General features: G+C 38.6%; 1 protein-coding gene across 2 annotated transcripts in view; it reads right to left on the reverse strand.

Annotated features, from left to right (window-relative positions):
• Nucleotides 1-19734, reverse strand: part of MYB (MYB proto-oncogene, transcription factor) — a 34388-nt gene that overhangs the window by 12170 nt on the left and 2484 nt on the right. Inside the window, exons 2-15 of one of the 2 annotated variants that reach the window (XM_027056823.2) lie at nt 17257-17374; nt 15413-15484; nt 13874-13966; nt 13402-13622; nt 11445-11679; nt 10107-10187; nt 9538-9642; nt 7751-8005; nt 6236-6598; nt 4567-4709; nt 3467-3581; nt 3249-3374; nt 2282-2392; nt 226-333 (exon numbers count right to left, since the gene is read on the reverse strand). In XM_027056823.2, the coding sequence (XP_026912624.1) occupies nt 226-333; nt 2282-2392; nt 3249-3374; nt 3467-3581; nt 4567-4709; nt 6236-6598; nt 7751-8005; nt 9538-9642; nt 10107-10187; nt 11445-11679; nt 13402-13622; nt 13874-13966; nt 15413-15484; nt 17257-17374 (2146 nt within the window). The remainder of the gene's footprint in view (nt 1-225; nt 334-2281; nt 2393-3248; nt 3375-3466; nt 3582-4566; nt 4710-6235; nt 6599-7750; nt 8006-9537; nt 9643-10106; nt 10188-11444; nt 11680-13401; nt 13623-13873; nt 13967-15412; nt 15485-17256; nt 17375-19734) is intronic. The other variant, XM_027056824.2, reaches the window with a different exon arrangement.

Raw genomic sequence — 19734 nt, forward strand, 5'->3', positions numbered from 1 at the left:
GAAATGTGTCACTTCATCATGCTTTGGAAACCTGCTCTAATAAAATGTTCTAGTATGTCTCAGATGAGTGGCAACAGGGAATTTTAGGAGATTTTTAGACATCAAGAGTTGTTTAAAAGCTATATCTATATCTGTATCTAAAGTCTTAAAAAAAAAAAAAAACCCTCAAGATGACACTGTTTCAGTGAATGGCTTTTAAGACACCAATGTTGGAATAGTAATTACCTGCAAGGGACTCGCCAGGGACCTGTTTTTAGGTACTGTAAATGCTTTGAGAACATTGTCTTCGTCTTCTGATACTGGCGTCATTAAAACGGAACTTGTAAGAATATTCTAAAGGGAAAGAACAATTTGAAATTTAAATGAGAGTGGAGAATATGAGAGCCGACACATTCTGACACCATAGACAGGAGATTATTATGAAGTGATACGTATGAGCAGGAACAAAGGCAGGGATCTCCCAGAAATTCTCTTCTCACCGAGCTCCGAGAAGGCCTTAGCTAGTACTCACCCTAATCCCATTGTGGCAAACACCACTACAACAAAAAGCTTTGGGTCTTAATATAGTTCTAGGTGGGAGATGGGCACTCAGAAAATACCTACTAAAGGAATCAGTAAATCCATACTTTTGAAAATGAAAGATCTACTAAGCTCTAGTTAGAGAGCTATTTATTTTATACATTGGTATGGAAATATTTTAGAGTTATCAATTAATGGCAGTATTAGTATGATGGTTAAAAGTGTGGAGTTTAGGGGCGCCTGGGTGGCTCAGTTGGTTAAGCATCTGATTCTTGGTTTCAGGTTGGGTCACAATCTCACAGTTTGTGAATTTTACCCCTGCATTCGGCTCCTCCCTGGCAGTGCGCGGCCTACATTGGATCCTCTCTCCCCCTCTCTTCCCCTCCCCCACTCATGCACCCGCTCTCTTTTTTCCAAATAATTTTTTTTAAACTATGCAATTTAGAACTAGACTTTCTGAGTTCTAACTCTGAACCATCACTTATTAGCTATGTAGTCTTAAGTAAGTGACTAAGCCTTCCCGTGCCTGTTTCCCAGTTGGTATAATGGTAATGATAATGTTACCAACCTTGCAGGGCTGTTGTGGGGTTTAAATGAAGTAATGCATCTAAAGCGTTTAGAAGAGTACCTACCACTTAGTATATTCTGAATAAATATCAGCAATTGTTATTAGCTCTGATTCTCCATGAAGGACAGCCGTGCATTATTTAAAAATTTTTAAAAAGTTTAACACTTAAAAAAAAATTACTTAGTGGTAACTAAGTGCTAAAAAGAAAGGAGCTCTCAAGCCACGACAAGACATGGAGGAAACTGCGTATTACTAAATGAAAGAAGCCAATGTGAAAAGGCTCCACACTGTTTGATTTTAACTATATGAAGTCTTGGAAAAGGCAAGACTATAGAGATAGTAAAAAGATCAGTGGCTTCCAGGGGTTGGCGAGGGAGTAGGGGAGTGATGGAGGGATGAATACGTGGACCACAGAGAAATTTTAGGACAGTGAAGCTACTCTGTACGAAACTATAATGGTGGATACATGGCATAAATTTGTCCGAACCCACAGAATGAACAGTACCAACAGCAAACCCTAATATAAACTATGAACTTTGGGAGGTAAAGGGTCAGCAGTGCTGGTTCATCAAGTGTAACAAACGTACCACTCTAGCGGAGAATGTTGATAATGGAGAAGGTTATGCACATGTGGGGACAGGGGTATGTGGAAAATCTCTATCTTCTGCTCAACTTTGCCATGAACCCAAAACTGCTCTAAAAAATAAAGTTTATCTTAAAAAATGGTGGCAACCAAAGTAATGCAATAATAGGAACAATAAAGGGCATCTACTATAGATGCTGACGGGCATTATGTTAGATGCTGCACAAAACCAAACAGGAGACTCTGTAACAAGGAGAAAATACTACATTTGGGAGACAGATAAACAAAGGAGAAGAAAATGCAAAGATTAACATTCTGTTTTCACGGAAATACATATTTTCATGCCACGGATTTTTTTAAGTGGCAAAGACTCTCAAATCATAAGAAAATAAATAATGAAAACAATCTGCGATGAAAAAGAATTTCCAACACAGAAACAAAATTTCTACATTCAACATTAATGATCATGAGGAATCATAAGGAAATAAACATGTAATGGAGAATGTTCAGAAATATGATGCATTAAATAGTGCTAAAACCACAGTAGCCTCACATGCCACATGGAGAATTCTGCGAGGCACCAACATCTCATAACGTGGGCGTGTACTTACTGGCACATCCACCACAGGCGATGCCTGTGTGAACAGCTGAGTGTTCAGACTCTCCCCTTCCCAGTGGTTGGAGCAGAAGAAGTTTCCTGCTTTATCCGTTGGAGATTCCACCTGAAAGCAAACAGGAAGTGCTCTGTTGTTTCTAGAACTAGAACTTCCCATGGAACATTGGCACTCGTTGGTAAATTTCTGTAAGATGAGCAATATCTGAGGATCTAATGTGTAACATGGGAACTGTCATGGCTAATATTGTACCGTAGAATTGAAATTTGCTAAGAGAGCAGAAGTTAAAGATAAACATGTGAGGTGATGGATATGTCCATTGACTCAGTGATCCTTCCACAATGTACACATATATCAAATCATCATGTTGTATACTTTAAATGTCTTACAATTTTGTCAATTATATCTCAATAAAGCTAAAAAAAAAGAGTAAATTTCTGGCCAGTCTCTTAAATATTAATCCTAATATGAAAATAAATTCAAGAGGCACGGTATCTACCTGCTGGAAATGCTTCTTGCCACCAAGCTAAGACTTGGATCCCTGCAAGTTACAGCGTTTTTCTTTTATGCTGGAAGTTAGATACTATGGTTTTAATATAAATTTCAATTCTCCATGACATCTGAAAATTAAAAGTCGGTGTATTATTTATCTATCTATCTGTGTATCAGTGATAAAACAGTACAGTAAAAAGCTGCTTCCCTCTCTCTCCTTTATCCTCTCTAACATGTTTTCTGCTCACACATGAAGTAGACAGAAGTGGCTTGGCTTCCCAAATGAAAGGTTACGTGCCCACAGTCTAGCAGTACCTCTTCACCGCATCTTGCAGGCAAACCTTGTATGAAAAGCAGTGCTGCTACCCAGTACTGATGCCAGACGTATAAAGGAACGTTCCGTGCCCACAAGGAACAGAGGGAGCAGGATTCACATCTTGTTCCTTCTTGATCCCAAGGATCTCATGTTTACCTCTTGTTTGATCTTCTTCAGTAAAGGTGGCCCATTTTCTTGAAACTCAGCAACAATTCCAGATTCATCAGATTCCTGCTTGATCACATCCTGTAGGTCTTCTACTAGATGAGATGGTGTCTGAGGCTGCAAGGAAGAGCGGGTATGTTTGCATCAGAGGCAAATTTCTGTCTGTAATTAATACACCAGCTAACCTCAAGAACTTGGCTAAAACTTACTAGCATCTTCAGAGGACCATATTTAATTTCTTGAGCTGCAAGTGCATGTTTGAACGGTGTAGGAGTTCTTGGAGAGCTTTCTAGGATTGACCTTTTGATAGCTGGAGTTCTAAAACTTTAAAGGGAAAACAAGGGTTGGTTCAATATGAAAGAACATAAGCCCTTTTACATCATTCTACCTATTGAATACAATATTTTTATACTGAATAAGCCCTATAATTGATATGCAATTGGATATGTGAATTAATCGTATGTGTACTGTTAACAAAAAGATAACATATACATCACATATTTCCAAATATTTAAAAGTATTATATTCCCAAGACTAAGAGCATTAAAATATTCTTCATCTTTCTTTAGTGGTTCTGAAGATACACAGAGCGCCTCTAGGTCTTTCTAATGGCCATAAACATGGTAAAGGTTTGATGTCATTTACAAATAAATTTTATCTATTCATTAAAACAGGCTCATCACAGAAGACATAGAAAACCACCTTTTAAAATGTACTTATTGTAACAGGAAATAGTAAGACTGAATTTTTTTATTGATGTTCTCTGTCATTTCTTTGAATTGGCTAAGCCCTTTATTGAATATGTGGGAGGCATCACTCCTTGGCTTCTGATCATATAATATCCCTGGGGATTTTAGAAGCAGTCATACCGACAGATAAATTTCAAAAAGGAAACATAAGATTAAAAAAATATGAACTAAGTACAGAACCATACCACTGTTATTCTGAATTTTGTAATCAGAGAGCAAAGGAGGTTGAAAATCTTGTCTTCGGTGAAGAAAGAAAAGCCTTACTGAGCAAACAGAAAAACTGAACAGAAAAATTATAAGGACTACCTCTGTATGTATAGAACATTTTGAAGTGAGCTACAAAAAGTAATCTAGTTTATCCTCTGACTCGCCACCTCTAGGTAGTTGTAACATGTGCAAGACAGATATATTCAATGTGGGAATATACATGATTATGTACATTACAGGTAGATCAGCAAAATTATGTACATGCAAATGGATCAGACATTGGGGACTGTATTCCATTAATTAAATATAGGTAAATAAGGGGAAATAATTTTATTCTTGAACCAAGGACTTACATAGTATTTTCCTTTTGAGTTTTCACAGTCTGGTCTCTATGAAATGGTGTCGTAACAGTCAATTTGTGACCATTGAGAGGGGTAGAAGTTAAAGAAGGCATTTCCAAGTCTAAGTTTTCATGGTTACCAGAAGTGTTTAAGAACTAAATAAGGGAAGAAAGGGAAAAAAATTACTTAGATTAAACAGTGATTCTTTATTCAGCCCAACTTAAAAACCACACCATGAAAACTAGCAAGTATGTTTTACTGACCCACTATGTAAAATAATAAAGATGTTAACAAGCACATAGCATTGGACAGGGTATTGTTTTATTTCATTTGAGCACCCGAGGTTCAGAATGAAATTTCCAAGAAATAAAATCTAGGGTCATTGCTGAAAAACTTGCAAAATCCTAAGAAAAAATTTTCAGTAAGTGCCACTTGCCATTAAAGAGAATGAGATGCACTCTTTATTAAGATTATAAGCATTAAGGTGATTTTTTGGAAAGTAATTCTTGTTTTTCTTTCATGCTATTTTTTCTCTTTAATGATCCATGAATTATGATAGAAGATTTGCATTATGTGGAAAATTCTTGGATAGTAAGCTGTGTTTCTCAGAACACCATCATTCTGGGAAAATAGCAGGTGTTCCTCAAAAAGTTCCAAGATACAATAAATTTGGGATACATACATATATCATAATCTCCTCCTGAAATTCATAATGCACACCAATTCATTAAAAATTCTGAGAGGTCCTGTAGTAAAGAGACCAATTTTAACTCTGACTTAGTGTTTCCCAAACTTCTATATTTCAATTTTTTCTGGACCATCTATTAAAGTCTTGTAGAACTAATATTCTTCAGAACACAATTTGGAAGATACAAGCAAAAAGCAAGATAATTATTTTGGTGGTTGCTTCATTTGTTCATATTTAGAGCTCTCCTTAAAATAAATTCAACAGACATAACTGGAAAAATGTTTGAAAGTGCCAAATTAACTATTAACTTCAATTATTCTCATAATTAAGGAATACAAGTCTCTGATAAGAATTATAATTTCCATGCCTTAAAAAAAATTCTATGAAAGGATATTTATGGCAAATACTGGGTTGATAACATATTATGGCACAACTCAAAAAGCCAACATTGAGAAATTAAAATTAAAACGGAAGTTGCTTTCCTTAAGCATTTGTTCCTTATGCTTTTCCAAAACTTTTCCACATAAGGATGGATTGGAACCTTTAAAGTTTCGGGTTGCGACTCAAACAAATGCTCTCCAAATATAGTTTGGTTCCCTCCTCCCCTGGGTCAGTGAATCACAAAGTAATAAGTGAACAAATAGGAAGAAAATCTACTAAAGTTTTTAAGGAGAGGGAAGGGAGGGGAGAAAAGGAAGGGACCGAAATGTTAAACTCTAGGGCTGAATGAAATAAAAACACGTCCCATGCAGCTAACCATGTTTCAAACCACCAAAAGAAAGAGCGAGAATTATGACAAAATGATCAGTCAGCCTACAGACAGCTCAAACTTTGGGAAGCAGTATGACTTAGCAACAGCTAGATTCAACGATGGAACGAGATCAGTGAGGGCAACAGTAATTAGTCATTTGTTCCAAAGGATTAGTTTCTAGATTATGAAGGCTTGAGTATCTGTTGAAAATTAGTAATAGCTGTGTAGAAATCATGCTCTACCTGTGAAGGGGAGAAGGGTAGGCTTTTGACAGGGGAACGCTTGGGAGTTGAGCTGCTGACGCCAGCAAATAGGAAGGAGCTAGAGCCTCCAGTGGCTAAGGGGCTTGCCTGGCCGCGCTTTTTTCGAAGGATGACCAGTGGAACTGTGCCGTGCCTCGAAGGAGGTAAGGGCTTGAGCGGGTCAAGTGAACCCTCACTCAACTTGAGAGCGTTCACCCTTGTGCTAGTCTCTCCTGCAGGTCTATTCAGACTGCCCTCTCTTTGCTGAAGCTTTAGGGCTCTGCCTGCATGATGTTGGCTAGGTGAAAACTCTGCTTCTTCAAAGAATTCAAAACTGCTGAGATCACACCATGATGAAGAATCCTGAAACAATGTGGGAGGCACAGAACTCTGAGATGGTGTGTGCATGATATGTGCCATCACCTGAAACACAGCACTGAGAAAGAACACCGAATGCAGAGAAAACACCTGGCCCTCTTGAGAAACAGCGTCAGGATTAACAACCGTTCCAGCACACCGCACGGCAGGTCTACCATGCGGCCTCCAGGCTGGTCCTACGTGTGTGCTGCGGGGACCTCCAGGTATTCTCTCATTTGCATGCAATCCGAAGCAAAGAGAAAACCTCTTCTAGATGGCACATTTTGGCAACGTTCATCCCGTTTGATGGACATGCAGGTAAGTGCTTTTTAACCAACTGGGCAACAAAGGAAATGAACTGAACATTTGCTTTTTAGGTGCCAACCTCACGTTTGTTTCACTAAAGATGGTTTATCTCAGTGAACCAGTTGGGGCTGGTAATCAATCATCAATGTTTTGTGAAGAGAGCCATGTACCAGCAATGAACTCGCTACCACTCAAATACACGGAACGACTGCTTAAAGGTCTAAGTAAACATAATTCTTAATGTGCGATCCAAAAGCAAAGCACAATTCTAGGGGCGCCTGGGTGGCTCATTCGGTTAAGCATCCGACTCTTGGTTTTGGCTCAGGTCATGATCTCATGGTTCGTGAGTTCAAGCCCTGCATCGGGTTCTGTGCTGACAGCATGGAGTCTGCTTGGGACTCTCTCTCTCTTCCTCTCTCTCTCTGCCCCTCCCCTGCTCTCTCTCTCTCTCTCTCTCTCTCTCAAAATAAACAAATCAACTTCAAAAAATTAGAAAACAAAACTTAAAAACAATAGCAAAGCACAATTCTAAAGAAACGCAAAAAAGTAACAAAGTAAATACGTTAAAAATAACTCAAACAGTACTCCATAACCCGAGATCTACTTATAGGTCATCAACTTTACTATCTTAAAAAGTATGCATTTTGAAGGAAATGCGTGAAAAGCCACCTTTTATCTGCATAGCCTATGAAATCAGATCTTTGAAAAAACAGACACAAAGGCTAAAATCATACTTTTACATTCATACATGCTAATAACATGTTATTTGCCATAGAAAATGGTAATAATTTGAGAACTGGGTTTCCTAATTCACCATCAAAAACATTCACTTGCCTTAACAATTCTACTTACAGAATCTATAAATTGAAGTGTTTCTGCAAATTCTAAGAGGTTCTTAACATTATCCAGAATGGTGCCTTGGTGGACGATCATGCACCTTGCTGGAGAGGCACTTTCTTCAGGTAGGGAGCCAGGATCCACAGGCAGAGAGGGAGTGGAGTGGTGTTCTTCCAAACAGGAAACAGGTGCACTGTCTCCATGAGGTCTGGTGTGGTCAGCGATGGTGGTGCTGTGCCACCCGGGGTAGCTGCATGTGTGGTTCTGCGTCTAAGGAGGGTGGGGGGTGGGGGAATAAAGAAAGAGTAGGGAGAAGAAAGGGAGAAGGAACTTAGCAATGAAGTTGCACAAGGTATCAGATGCTGTTGGAGGAAAGATAAAAGTAGTTGCATCATCCAAAACTTGCGCCTATGAAACAGTCGTCAAGATGTTTCCTTTTATCGATGCAAGACCCTGCTTTTTAATAGTGGCATAGTCTGTCACCTATATGAACACCCTCACTGTCATCATTTTGCTAAAACTGCCAACAGAGAGACTGTGTCCTCAAGTGCCACTCTCCCATGGTCCATCTTAAAAGTCTACTTTAACATCATCTCCAAAAGGACCACGCATGGCTGCTGTGAACTAAGAATTGTCCTGTTCTCATTCTAACCTACAAAAAGGTCAGAGGACTCGAGAGTTAGAGTTGCTTTTCTCTGCATATGTTCTCATTGCTTCTATCCCTTTTTAATGTTACGGATTGCACTGATGCAGTGAAGGGCTGTCACATCAACGTGGTTAGGAAAGCAGAAGGGCAAATTAACAGAAGTCTCCTTTCGGCATGACCATGCAACAAGAGAAATTGCAAAACACGAACTAGAGTCAAAAAGTGGTCGAACTAACATATGCACATAATCATCTTATGATTTAACCCCAAAGACATGTATTCCTAAGAATACCCACTGGGTATCACATCTCTTTTATTCCCTTTGTTGCTGAACTAAATCTGTCACAAAGTACACGCTGATTTCTCAGTTTGCGGCCAATCACCAAAAAGATGTCAAAATTCAGTAATGGTCCACACGGCTTTCATGCATGCAAACAGAAGAGAGCAGCCGTGTTATTGACAGAGAGAGGATGTGTATCTTTTTCACAGGTATATACTGAACATGCTTCAAATCATATGTGAAATTAGAAAGTATGAACATGTAGGTTAAGAAAAATAATAAAAGAAAAAATCAAATGAGTAGGTATCATACAGATACATAACTTTGTAAATAAAAGCAGATTTTCATTCATTTATATCTGTTAGTCGGTCTTTGAATTAGTAACAGTCCTGGAAAAACAGGAAGATTGATGGTGACAATCACAAGTGGATATTGTGTTTCTATTGCCACTCAAAAGGGCTACTTTTAATTTAGTCAACACACATGGTGATACCCACTGCATTTTATTACAAGCAACTTCTGTTCAAACAGTGTTAATGAATGGGCATCTAGGCAGCTCAGTGGGTTAAGCCTCTGACTTCAGCTCAGGTCATGATCTAGTGGTTCGTGAGTTCCAGCCCCATGTTGGGTTCTGTGCTGACAACTCAGAACCTGGAGCCTGCTTCAGGGTCTGTGTCTCTTTCTTTCTCCCTGCCCCTCCTCCACTCACTCTCTGTCTCTCTCTCAAAAATAAATAAACATTAAAAATTTTTTTTGAAACACTATTAATGGATGTACAGTCTTGATTAGTGTAACACTCAGAAGAGAAGGGAAAAGAGACAGGAGGGCACCGGGGTGAAGTTCTCCCCACATTCAAGCACCTGGTTGCATTCTTACCGGTAGCGCCTGCTGTCCTTTGAGCTCATTCTCAGTCGACATTAGGAGCAATTCTAATTCCTTTATTCGCTTTTCTTTCTCAGGGTCTTCATCATTATAGTGTCTCTGAAATTAAAAGTAAAGGAAGAAAAACAGAGAAGGGCCTGATTGAAGCTACTGCAGATACAATGGCTGTGGCCCGCAGTCATGAGGGGCCATACAGCCCAATGAGCCTCAGCGTGAGACTGGCACCAACGAAATGTGGCACAAAGCTCTGCGAGTGTCATTCCACACCTAAGGGAGCGATGTGAAATCTGAGGCTCAAGTGGGTGCTGACTAATGAGCTGGTTCAACTTATGACATCAGAGAATCAGAGAATTCCTGAGCAGGTTTAACTCTAGAAGCGAAGATTGGTAGCTTGCTGGCCAGAACTCTACCCACCCCTCTGCTACTCCCTTTTTTTTTTTTTTTTAACATCAGTCAGTCAAGCGAAAATAAGTATTTACATGAAAGAAATAAAGCATGTCTTGAAAAAGTTGCTTTGAACAGCCAAAGGGTTTCTTTACGAAATGGTCTTCACATGATCTTACCTGAATGGCTGCAGCAGCTGGCTGAGGGACATTGACTATATTTACATGTAACGCTACAGGATATGGGACATGACTGGAGACCTAGATCAAAAAGGCAGACAAACAAAGGCCGAGTCATTCATGGTCACATACGCTCTAGGGGAATTGGCTTCCTCTAGGATTGAGAAAAAAAATACTAATAAAATTCACACATGCACAGAGGAAAAAAGAAACACAACAAAAAACCCTCTAGTTTGAAATTTTAGCCGGGCCTTTAAAAATAGCCAAATAAATAGCTTAAGCAACGTAAAGAGATTTGGAGTGCTCGTTGATCTTGACAAAAAGTATCCCTTAATTAGAGAATAACACAATGAAAAATATAACCTAAAATATATTCATGAATGTATGAAAGAAGCTGTAATGGGAAAAACTGATGATTTAGTTGTTTATAATAGAAATATTTTTCTTGGAATAACTATTAGTTATAGTAAAGAGCACAGAACTGCCTATGATGGTTCACTCATCTGAGACTTTTCTGGAAAGTCTGTAGTCAAATGAATGATAGAACAGACAGAGAAGAATAAAAACTATTCAGGAATATGATTTGAATATAACTTGCACACGGGCTCCATATTCTTGGCTAAATTTCACCATCTATTACCGTTAGTTGTGAGATTCAAGTTCACTGATTTTATTCTTTATGCTTCGTATTTTTCTTTCCCCACCCATTCTGGACATTTCTTTCCCTAAATATAAATGTCTGGCAATCAGGAAGGCATCACACTGATCCAAAGGAGGACAAAAGAAGACATCAGAGAATGGTGTCACAGAACTGCACCTGACTCGGAGTGAGAAGGTAAACACACGTGGAAGGAGCAAATTAAGACTTTTCTGCTAGATAGATCACTACCAGAATCAAACTTTACAGAATCAAATTGCTGCATTTCAGTGTCAAAGGATCTCTGCTTTAAATTCAATATGACATTCACTTTTCATTTTGGAAGAGAAAAACAAAAGCCCACAAATGCATCTTCATGACCCCATTCTTCTCTGGCAGGAACTTGTTAAGTGGATTTACATTCAAAAGCTAATCTGATCTGAAGCACTTCAGTTGGAATCCAAAAGCCTGGACTGCAGTCTGCCCTACGAGCTGTGTACCTCTGCAGATTACTTAACATCCTGGCTTCCCAGCATACACCAGGGGTAACGATACCTCCCCCTATCTACCTCGAGGCTCTGAAGCGGGGTGATCACCTTTGTGGAAGGTCTTTGAAAAGTCAGCGACTGCGAGGTATTACTGTTACCTGGAGCTAACATAACCATCTCTTTCAGTAAACTAAATTCTCAGAAATGGCTTACGTTTTGCGCTTCAGAAATGTGGTAATAGGAATAATCATTGTTAACTGAAGTCTGGCCAGCTGGAGGGAGATGAGCTGAAGGTGGGGCATGAGCAAAACCCATCAAATGACTGTTCTTCTGAAAACTTGTGGCCACTGTTGGCGGGCTGGCTTTAGAAGACTCTTGCAGATAACCTTCCTGCTCGACCTTCCGACGCATTGTAGAATTCCAGTGGTTCTTGATAGCATTATCAGTTCTGCACAGAAATATATCATGTAAGAATTTTACAAAAAAACATTTTAATTCAGATTAGAGTTAATTGACAGAAAACTGTTTCCCACAGAGACCTCTTCTTTGGGTCTTTTGGTTTTTGTGTTTTCTTTTAAATTGTTTTAGTCTTCCCGACCTCTGAAAGTCATGCTGCCTCTATTATCTAACTGAAAATCCATAGATTTTCCTTCATTACACAAGATGGAATAAATGTGGCTTTCGAGAAATCTTTAAATTTTGTAACTGTTTTGTTTCCTTGATAAAAGAGAATTTTCGATACAAACCCTTCCTGTTTATTCTGAGTGTTCACGGTACAAGACTCTAATACAACTTAAAGATCCAACTATTCTGGAAAATTACCGGCTTAGTAGGGCCTACACACCCCAACAGGCACACAGTAAAGTTTGGTGAATGATAATGATGTTGCCACTGCCTCACTGTCCACTCTTTGTCTCGAATAGCACTAGCCAGAAATTTTGAGTAAAAAAAAAAAAAAAAAGGGAAAAAGAAAAAAAGAAACTCCCACCTTTTGGCGGCCATCTCAAATTGTTCTATAACCAGAGGTGACAATGGAAAATGGGATCCAGAAGGGGAAAGATGCTACGTCCCCATATCAGTTCAAACTGAAAAGCATTTTCACTAAAGTCTTACAGTTCTCAGGAAAAGTTTCTCAATTCAAAAAAAAAAAAAAACAAAAACGTTTTAGGCCTCCCTTTTACTATTTTGATGGGGGTGGGGGCACGTATGCTAAAGAAAGAGGAAGTTCAGTTGCCCCTTAAATTTTTACAAGAATCAACAGCATATTCTCAGGCCAGATGGGAGAAAAGACCTTCTTTCCTCAATATCTTGGATCCTGTAAGCTGATAGGGAGCCATGAGGGAGGCGGTGCTCTGGACCATCACCCAAGAATGCTACATAAACCATCAGAGCCATGGCCTTCTTTGAAGGTCCCTTTCTCCAATTCTGCTGCGTAAGAATATAATTTATTAAATATTTTCTTACATTGTTTATATAAGATTTATAATGAAGAGTATCTTCCAAATTAAAGAAAATGTGTCATAAACTGTTCAAGTGGGGAGAGTGCGACAAAAATGAGCTTCTAGAGATATCCTTCACGATGAGGTCATTTTTTGTGCCTTGTTCATTAAAAGAAAGCGTAACACTGACATTATTTAAAAACCTGGAAGCAGTAGGATAATTCTAGAAATACTCTTATTTCTTTCTTTAAAAGAAAAAAACTAAACCAAGTGGTATAATGAAATGAATGCTGGTATCAGGAAAATGATAGCTGAGATCCTTCTGGTCACTTAACCAGCTGTATGAACTCAGACCAGAGACAAAATGTCTACCCTCAGTTTGCTTCTCTGTGTTTAGAGTTCTATAGTTTACCAAGTGCTTTGACAATCATTTTATTCGATACAAACATTGGCCCTGTGAAGTAGGCTATTATTTATTTTGCAAATGGGGCAACTGAAGCTGAGGAGAGTTCAATGACTCGGCCCAAAGTTCACTGTTGGATGGATTCTGGAAGTCCCCAACCAGATAAACTCTAAGAGCTCCTCCAGTTTTAAAACCTATGGATCTGGCATATCTAATGAAACACTTACAATCATGGGAATGTAATTCACTCGCTATACATTTAAAACAAAATGTTCAATACCCACTCCCTCATTCTTCCCAATCAATATATTTTTTGACATATTATTACCGTCCAGGCAGTAGCTTTGCGATTTCTGCCCATCTGTTCCCCAGTCTCTTGTGTGCCTGGTAAATAATTCTGTCTTCCTCTTCTGTCCAGGAGGTTTTCTTAACTTCTGGATTCAAATGGTTATGCCACCTCTCCCTACATTGTTTTCCAATTCTCCCTTTTAAGTGCTTGGCAATAACAGACCAACGTTTCGGACCGTATTTCTGTACAAGCTCTATCACCTTCAGATAAACACACAAAAATAACCTATGTTTTAATGTTATGTAATGACTCAGTGTAATCATTCTTCAGTGTTACAAGATCTTTAGAAAGGGTCTAAAACTCTGCTTTCATTCATTGGAAATATGGGAATAGAGTCCTCTGCTTCCTGTTTGTACACTTTACCTGTTTCTTCAAGTTGGGAAACATTTAATTAAGATGTCTGGGGAATATTCTTAACTGTGATTCGCACACCAATGAGGAAAGAACTTACTCTCTGATCTTCTTCTTTGGTCCAAGGCCCCTTGATGAGCTCAGGGTTTAGTACTTTCTGCCATCGGTGCTGGCACTGCACATCTGTTCGATTCTAGACAAATAATAAAGTATGCACTGTCATATAGATATGATGCGATAAGCACATGAAGACTTGGTTATTATATGAATCACACACAGACGATATACAGGAAACACGTTCAGGAACATTTTAGGGCATGTTTGGAGAGCCTACCTATCCCTCATTGCTTACAGCTAACAAACATACAAAGAATATATCAAAATTGGATCTAAAATTAGAAGCTCTACCTGTTAAGTGAAATAATCCTGCCATGCGAACTGAAGGACCATCATATTGTACACATGGCCGTCGATTTACCTCAACCTTAACTTCAGCATGTGGAAGTGCCTCTATGAACTAAGACTTGTTAGCGATTCCACATGAAGGTTGGGCTTCCATGGAAACCTACTCTAAATGATTAAAGTTTGCCTCCCATTCAACCTAAGAGATGTACTTCAGTTTAGGGCCTCAAGTATTAATACTGCAGAACAAAAATCAGTACAGATAGGATGAGAGAGTATAATCATATAAGACAGTATAATCTTATAAGAAACAAAAAAGATATGTAACTAACGAATAGAAGGCAGAAATTGATTCATAAGAAGAAACCAAAGCAAAATTATATTGGGCTGAGAGCAGAAGCTTTTCCTCAGGAGCAGAAATTATGTTTCCTTAGGAGGTGTCTGCAAAAGCTCTTGATAGGGACTTTGAAGGATGGATGGAACATTCCAGGAGGTGGCATCACCAAGGACAAAAGCCCAAAGGAGGTAAAGCAGAAATTAATTCAACCAAACCTGCTGACAGAGAGGAAGTAGGAAAGTGAACCGGAGCTGTATGCTGGAGCCGTGTGGAAGGGTCCCTATGTGCCAGGTCTAGGCAGTGTACTTAATTTGTGAGACTATATATGTTACTGCTGTTGATTTTGAAAGGATACAGCTGCATCTTAGGAGGCTCCATCTGCCAACAGTGGTTGGGGTGGATGATAAAAGTGGAAAGCTACAAATAGAAAAGCCAGTTAGGAAGCCACCATAATTGTCCAGAGAAGAGGGAAGGGGGCAATTCTGTAGAGCAACAGGGAGGATGGAGACAAGGGACTGACTGACAAAGGAATTTCAGATTCCTCAGTCACTGCTTAGACGTAGGGGATGGGAAGTGGAATAAATCAAAATGGAGTCCAAAATTTTCAGCCAGGGTACCAAAAGTATGGCTACTGAAATAAACAGGAAATTCAAAAAAGCTAACTTGGAAATACCATGAGTTCGGTCATCCTGATGTACACAAGTCATCAAAATGCTAATTCATATCGCCCAAATAAATAAAAAGATTAAAATATAAACCATAAGTTATGGTTGAGGCAGTTGTCCCCCTGATTCTTGTATATGAGCAAATGTGTAATGTCTTAATACCCTCTCTCCGAATACCTTATTTAAATCACGGGGAGAAGATTTCCTTTCACAGAAGAAAAAATTACGAACTCACCGGGAGATAATTGGCAATAACTTTCCAGTCATCCGTTCCATTCTGTTCCACCAGCTTCTTCAGTTTTTCATCCTAAGACATTTAAAGTTAATCCTAGGATATCATTCATTTACTGTATAACTTTGCTCTAATTAGAGTAAAAGGGAACCAATCCAATAATCCAATCCAGGAAAAAAAAAAAAAACTCAAAAATATCCAAATACAACAGATATTAATCTAATATACTGGTTTAGAGCATAGATTTATTTAGAGTCAAACAGACCAAAGTTTAAAACTTGACTTTAAGCTACTGACTAGTTACATACACTTGGGGATATCATTTGACTTTTTTGGGGCCTCAATACTGTCATCTACGCAGTAGCAATGCTGATGTCGAGGTAGTTATTTGGGGATTACGTGAAGTAGCTACGCGAAACATTTAGTACAATGCCTGGCTCACTGAATGTCTAGTATATGATAACTGTTCCAAGTTTTACTTGATAGGAAAAAGTTATGAACCCAAATGTTAGAGTCAATAGATATTCAACTATGGCAACAAATAGGATCTTGAGTAAGAACCAGTTCAATTTCTATTTTAACATCTCCTTAGTTCAACCTCTTTCACGCAATACAACAGAAGATCACTTTTTAATCACATTTGAAGGTATTGATAATGTAAGAAAGTAATTGCATTTTTGTATCAACATAGTCATAATTTAAATGAGGCCAAACTTATTAGGACACAGAAGACACCAGACGTCAGGGAGAAATCTTTCAGTTCACAAGTGTCTTCCTAAGCATGTTCCTTCAAGTAAAAAAGAACCCCCACCTTTCTGCAAAGGTAACTTTCACACACACTGTGAGTCCCGAGAAGGACACAGACACAGGGATTAGGAAACCAGTGTTAACAACAGAACTTCTATAGCTCTCAGGATCATCTGAGAGCACAACCTCCATAGGTAAACTATGCATTTCCTAGGGGCCTCCCTAGCAATCCTGCCAGAGCCTCTCAACTGGGGCTCTGGTGAGTGAAGTGGGGTGGAATGAAACTGAAGAAGAATCAATACCATTTACTCTAACATAAAATCCTCTGCAATCAGTCGCAAAAGTTTTTGAAAACTTTAAAGAAAAAGTAACTTTCCCCATACATTAATAATTTTGCTCCTTAAGTATTTTCCCATTTCTACAAAGATCAAGCTTTTGATAAGCTAGCGGAAAGAGAAAGGTGGAAAGAAGACACATCTCCATCCATCATGGCACACTGTTAGAACAGACATTCATGTGTACTCCACTATGACAAGATAGGAGTATTATGTTTCATACTTTTGTTTTTGGACATAGCAATTCATTCACTTGTACCGAGAATACTTACTACCATCCCACTTTGTATCAAGCAATTCTGGGCTCAGGGAACATGGAAACGAACAGACGTTTAGCCCTGCCCTCGGTAGGTTTGTAGTCAGCCTACTGGGGGAGGCACACGTTACAGCAGCAGTGAGGACGAATGTGTAGCCAATGCCTGGAGGATGCATCTAACCTGCCTGGGGAAGCCAGGGATGGCCTCACTGAAGAGGTGATGTCTTCGCAGATGATGAAGAAGGAGTAAGGAGTTGTGCAGAAGGGCAAGAGCAGAAAAGGTAGAGAGAAACACAGATGAAACATACACTGAGGACGGGAAATTCAAAGAACTACAAAGAGTTTGGAAGAGGATCGTACGGCGCACGCGTGGGGGGAGTGCTGCGAGTTCAGCATGGTGCATAGGCTCATGCTAATGAGTTTGAGCACCTGTAGTTTAGCTGTAACATTTTCTTCATAAATTGACACACTCTAGGTTTATGCCATGTTTTGATAACATGATTATTTACCTCTTCCCTGGTCCACCTAGTTTTCCCCAAGTGACGCTTTCCAGACTTGGGAAGCAGTCCATCATAGTCATGATCACACATCTCAATGTCTTCGTCATCCTCGTCACTGCTGTATATGCTGCAGAAATAAAAAATGGGCAGACGGGGACTGAAACCAGAAGACTTAAAACTATTGGATTACAAAACTTACACGAAAACTCAATCTTTTCAAAGGTTACGAAGATAAAAGTTTGAAAACTCGCACAACAAGGTTGCTTTCTTCATTCTGTTGCTCTAGTATTGTAAACTGGTTCTGCTGTTATTGGTATCCACAGATACGGCAAAGGACCTGGAACTTTCTTATTGCTCTGCATGTTTAAACCTGCTGTGACTGTCAGCCCAGTGACAAGTTACACATTTGGCAACCTTCCAACCAATGGAGGTTTAAGTTTAAAACTTAATGTTAAGGACAATCAAAGAAACAAGAGCCTATGTCCTTCACATAAGTACACACTCAAAATCTTTGGCATGCACCACATCACTTAAATAATATTTCTCCAATAAAATAAACAACTCAATCATGCTACTCCAGTGGTACTGGTGTTTTATTGGGAGAAAAAAAAAAATTCAAGAAGTAATACACCCAACAATACAATTATAGTCATCCCTTAAAGATTAGAAGATTAAGAGAATGTAAGAGGAAAGGATGTAAAAAAACCTGAGGAAGGATAAGGCCATCAAGTGATCAGACGGTTTCATAAAATTAAAATATCCATTAAAATATTAAAATATCCAAAAAGCATTAAAATATCCAACAGCCCCAAACTCCAGCACAGTTGATCCAACCTGTGGCCGTGATTACAATACTGTTTCCTAAGTAACTAAATGAATAATTAGGCCACTTGGTAGTCAGACTCTTACTGACTTTTTTGTTTTGTTTTGTTTTTTTCTATTTCTGACTGAACGGTATTTGAAACCTCTTAAGATGTACCTGATTCAAAACTGAGGGATTCCCCCAGATGGCTTTAAAAAGAATGCATTAGTGTTTTGAAGAGCGCTTTTCTTTTACCTAGTAGACAAAATTATGAATTTTGATGACTTTTGAAATAATTCTACACTTCAGGTTTATTAATCATATACTAAATAGATGGCAGTAATGTTACAGCCAGTAAAAGTTAGTTTACTTTTACCTATAATTTTACTTATACAACGTATGACATGCCATCTTAAATTGTATCTTACTCAAGAAATTAATGTAATACAAACATATCCCAAATATCTTAAATTATACTATCCTAGAAACTTCAGTAAAATTTTCCATTGTAATATTGAGAAATCCACCAAACTGAGAACAATAAAAATGCTGATATAAAGCAGCATCATGATGCAAATTATTATTTTTAAAAAGGAAATTTATATTTATATCAGGTTTTGTCTTCGCAAACCAACTTACAAGCATAGATATAATACAAGTGCACGATATATACACAATATGTATAATTCATACATATAGAATACAGGTATATAATATATACAAATATATATACCCTTACAAGTCCTTACAAGTCAAGCAAAATATATATACCCTTACAAGGGTATATATACCCAAATATATACCCAAGTATATATACCTTTATATATATATATATTTATATATATATATATACCCAAATATATATACCCTTATATACCCAAATATATATACCCTTACAAGACCTTACAAGTCAAGCAAAAGTGCTTTCCAAAAATCCTGAATGTGAGGTTCTCATAATTTAAAACTATCATTTTGAGAAACAATCTGAAAGTCTAGGATGCATGGTGACAAGTAGGCTGTGATCCAAACTCCAAATGCCACTACAAAAGAGAGCTGTGTTTATAATCTATAGTCAATTTTTATTTAGCGTCTATTCTTTTAAACAAGAGTCTACTCCTGTTCCCCACTGTCAACAAGAGGCTCTAAACAGTCTCTGATTAATAAATGCAATAGTTTCCCTTTAAAAAATCCCACCAGCAGCAGAAGATGAAAAAAAAAAAATTTCCCAGAGCTGTAGGTCAGCATCTTTCAAAAGGGTCATAGGGAACTCCTTGAAAAGCCCCCAAATGAAGTGGCCCCCTTATAAAATATCAGGAATACCAGGAAAACCAGGGTAGTCTGAACAAGGAGTCACAGATTCCATCTACTTTAAAGTGTTAGGTTTGGTTAAACCTGGAGATCACATTTTCAGAGGTGAGAACTACATTTTCCAAACTAGTAATTGGGCATCTTTCTCTTGGAAACAGCTCACCTCTCGGGAACAAGCAACAAATACCGCCGCCCATAGGGGGCAGCCAATGTCAGGTGAGAGCGGGTAGGCATCAAACAGGACCAGGGGTCTGGAGGCAACGGTGCCAGTCCCAGTTCTGCCTCCACCTCCCTGCATGACTCGGACAAATCACTTCCTCTCTCTCAGGACCTCAGTTCCTCGCCTATACCTAAGGACTTGGATTCTATTAGGGAGG

This window comes from Acinonyx jubatus, chromosome B2 (genome assembly GCF_027475565.1).
Source record: "Acinonyx jubatus isolate Ajub_Pintada_27869175 chromosome B2, VMU_Ajub_asm_v1.0, whole genome shotgun sequence".
Lineage (NCBI taxonomy): Eukaryota > Metazoa > Chordata > Mammalia > Carnivora > Felidae > Acinonyx > Acinonyx jubatus.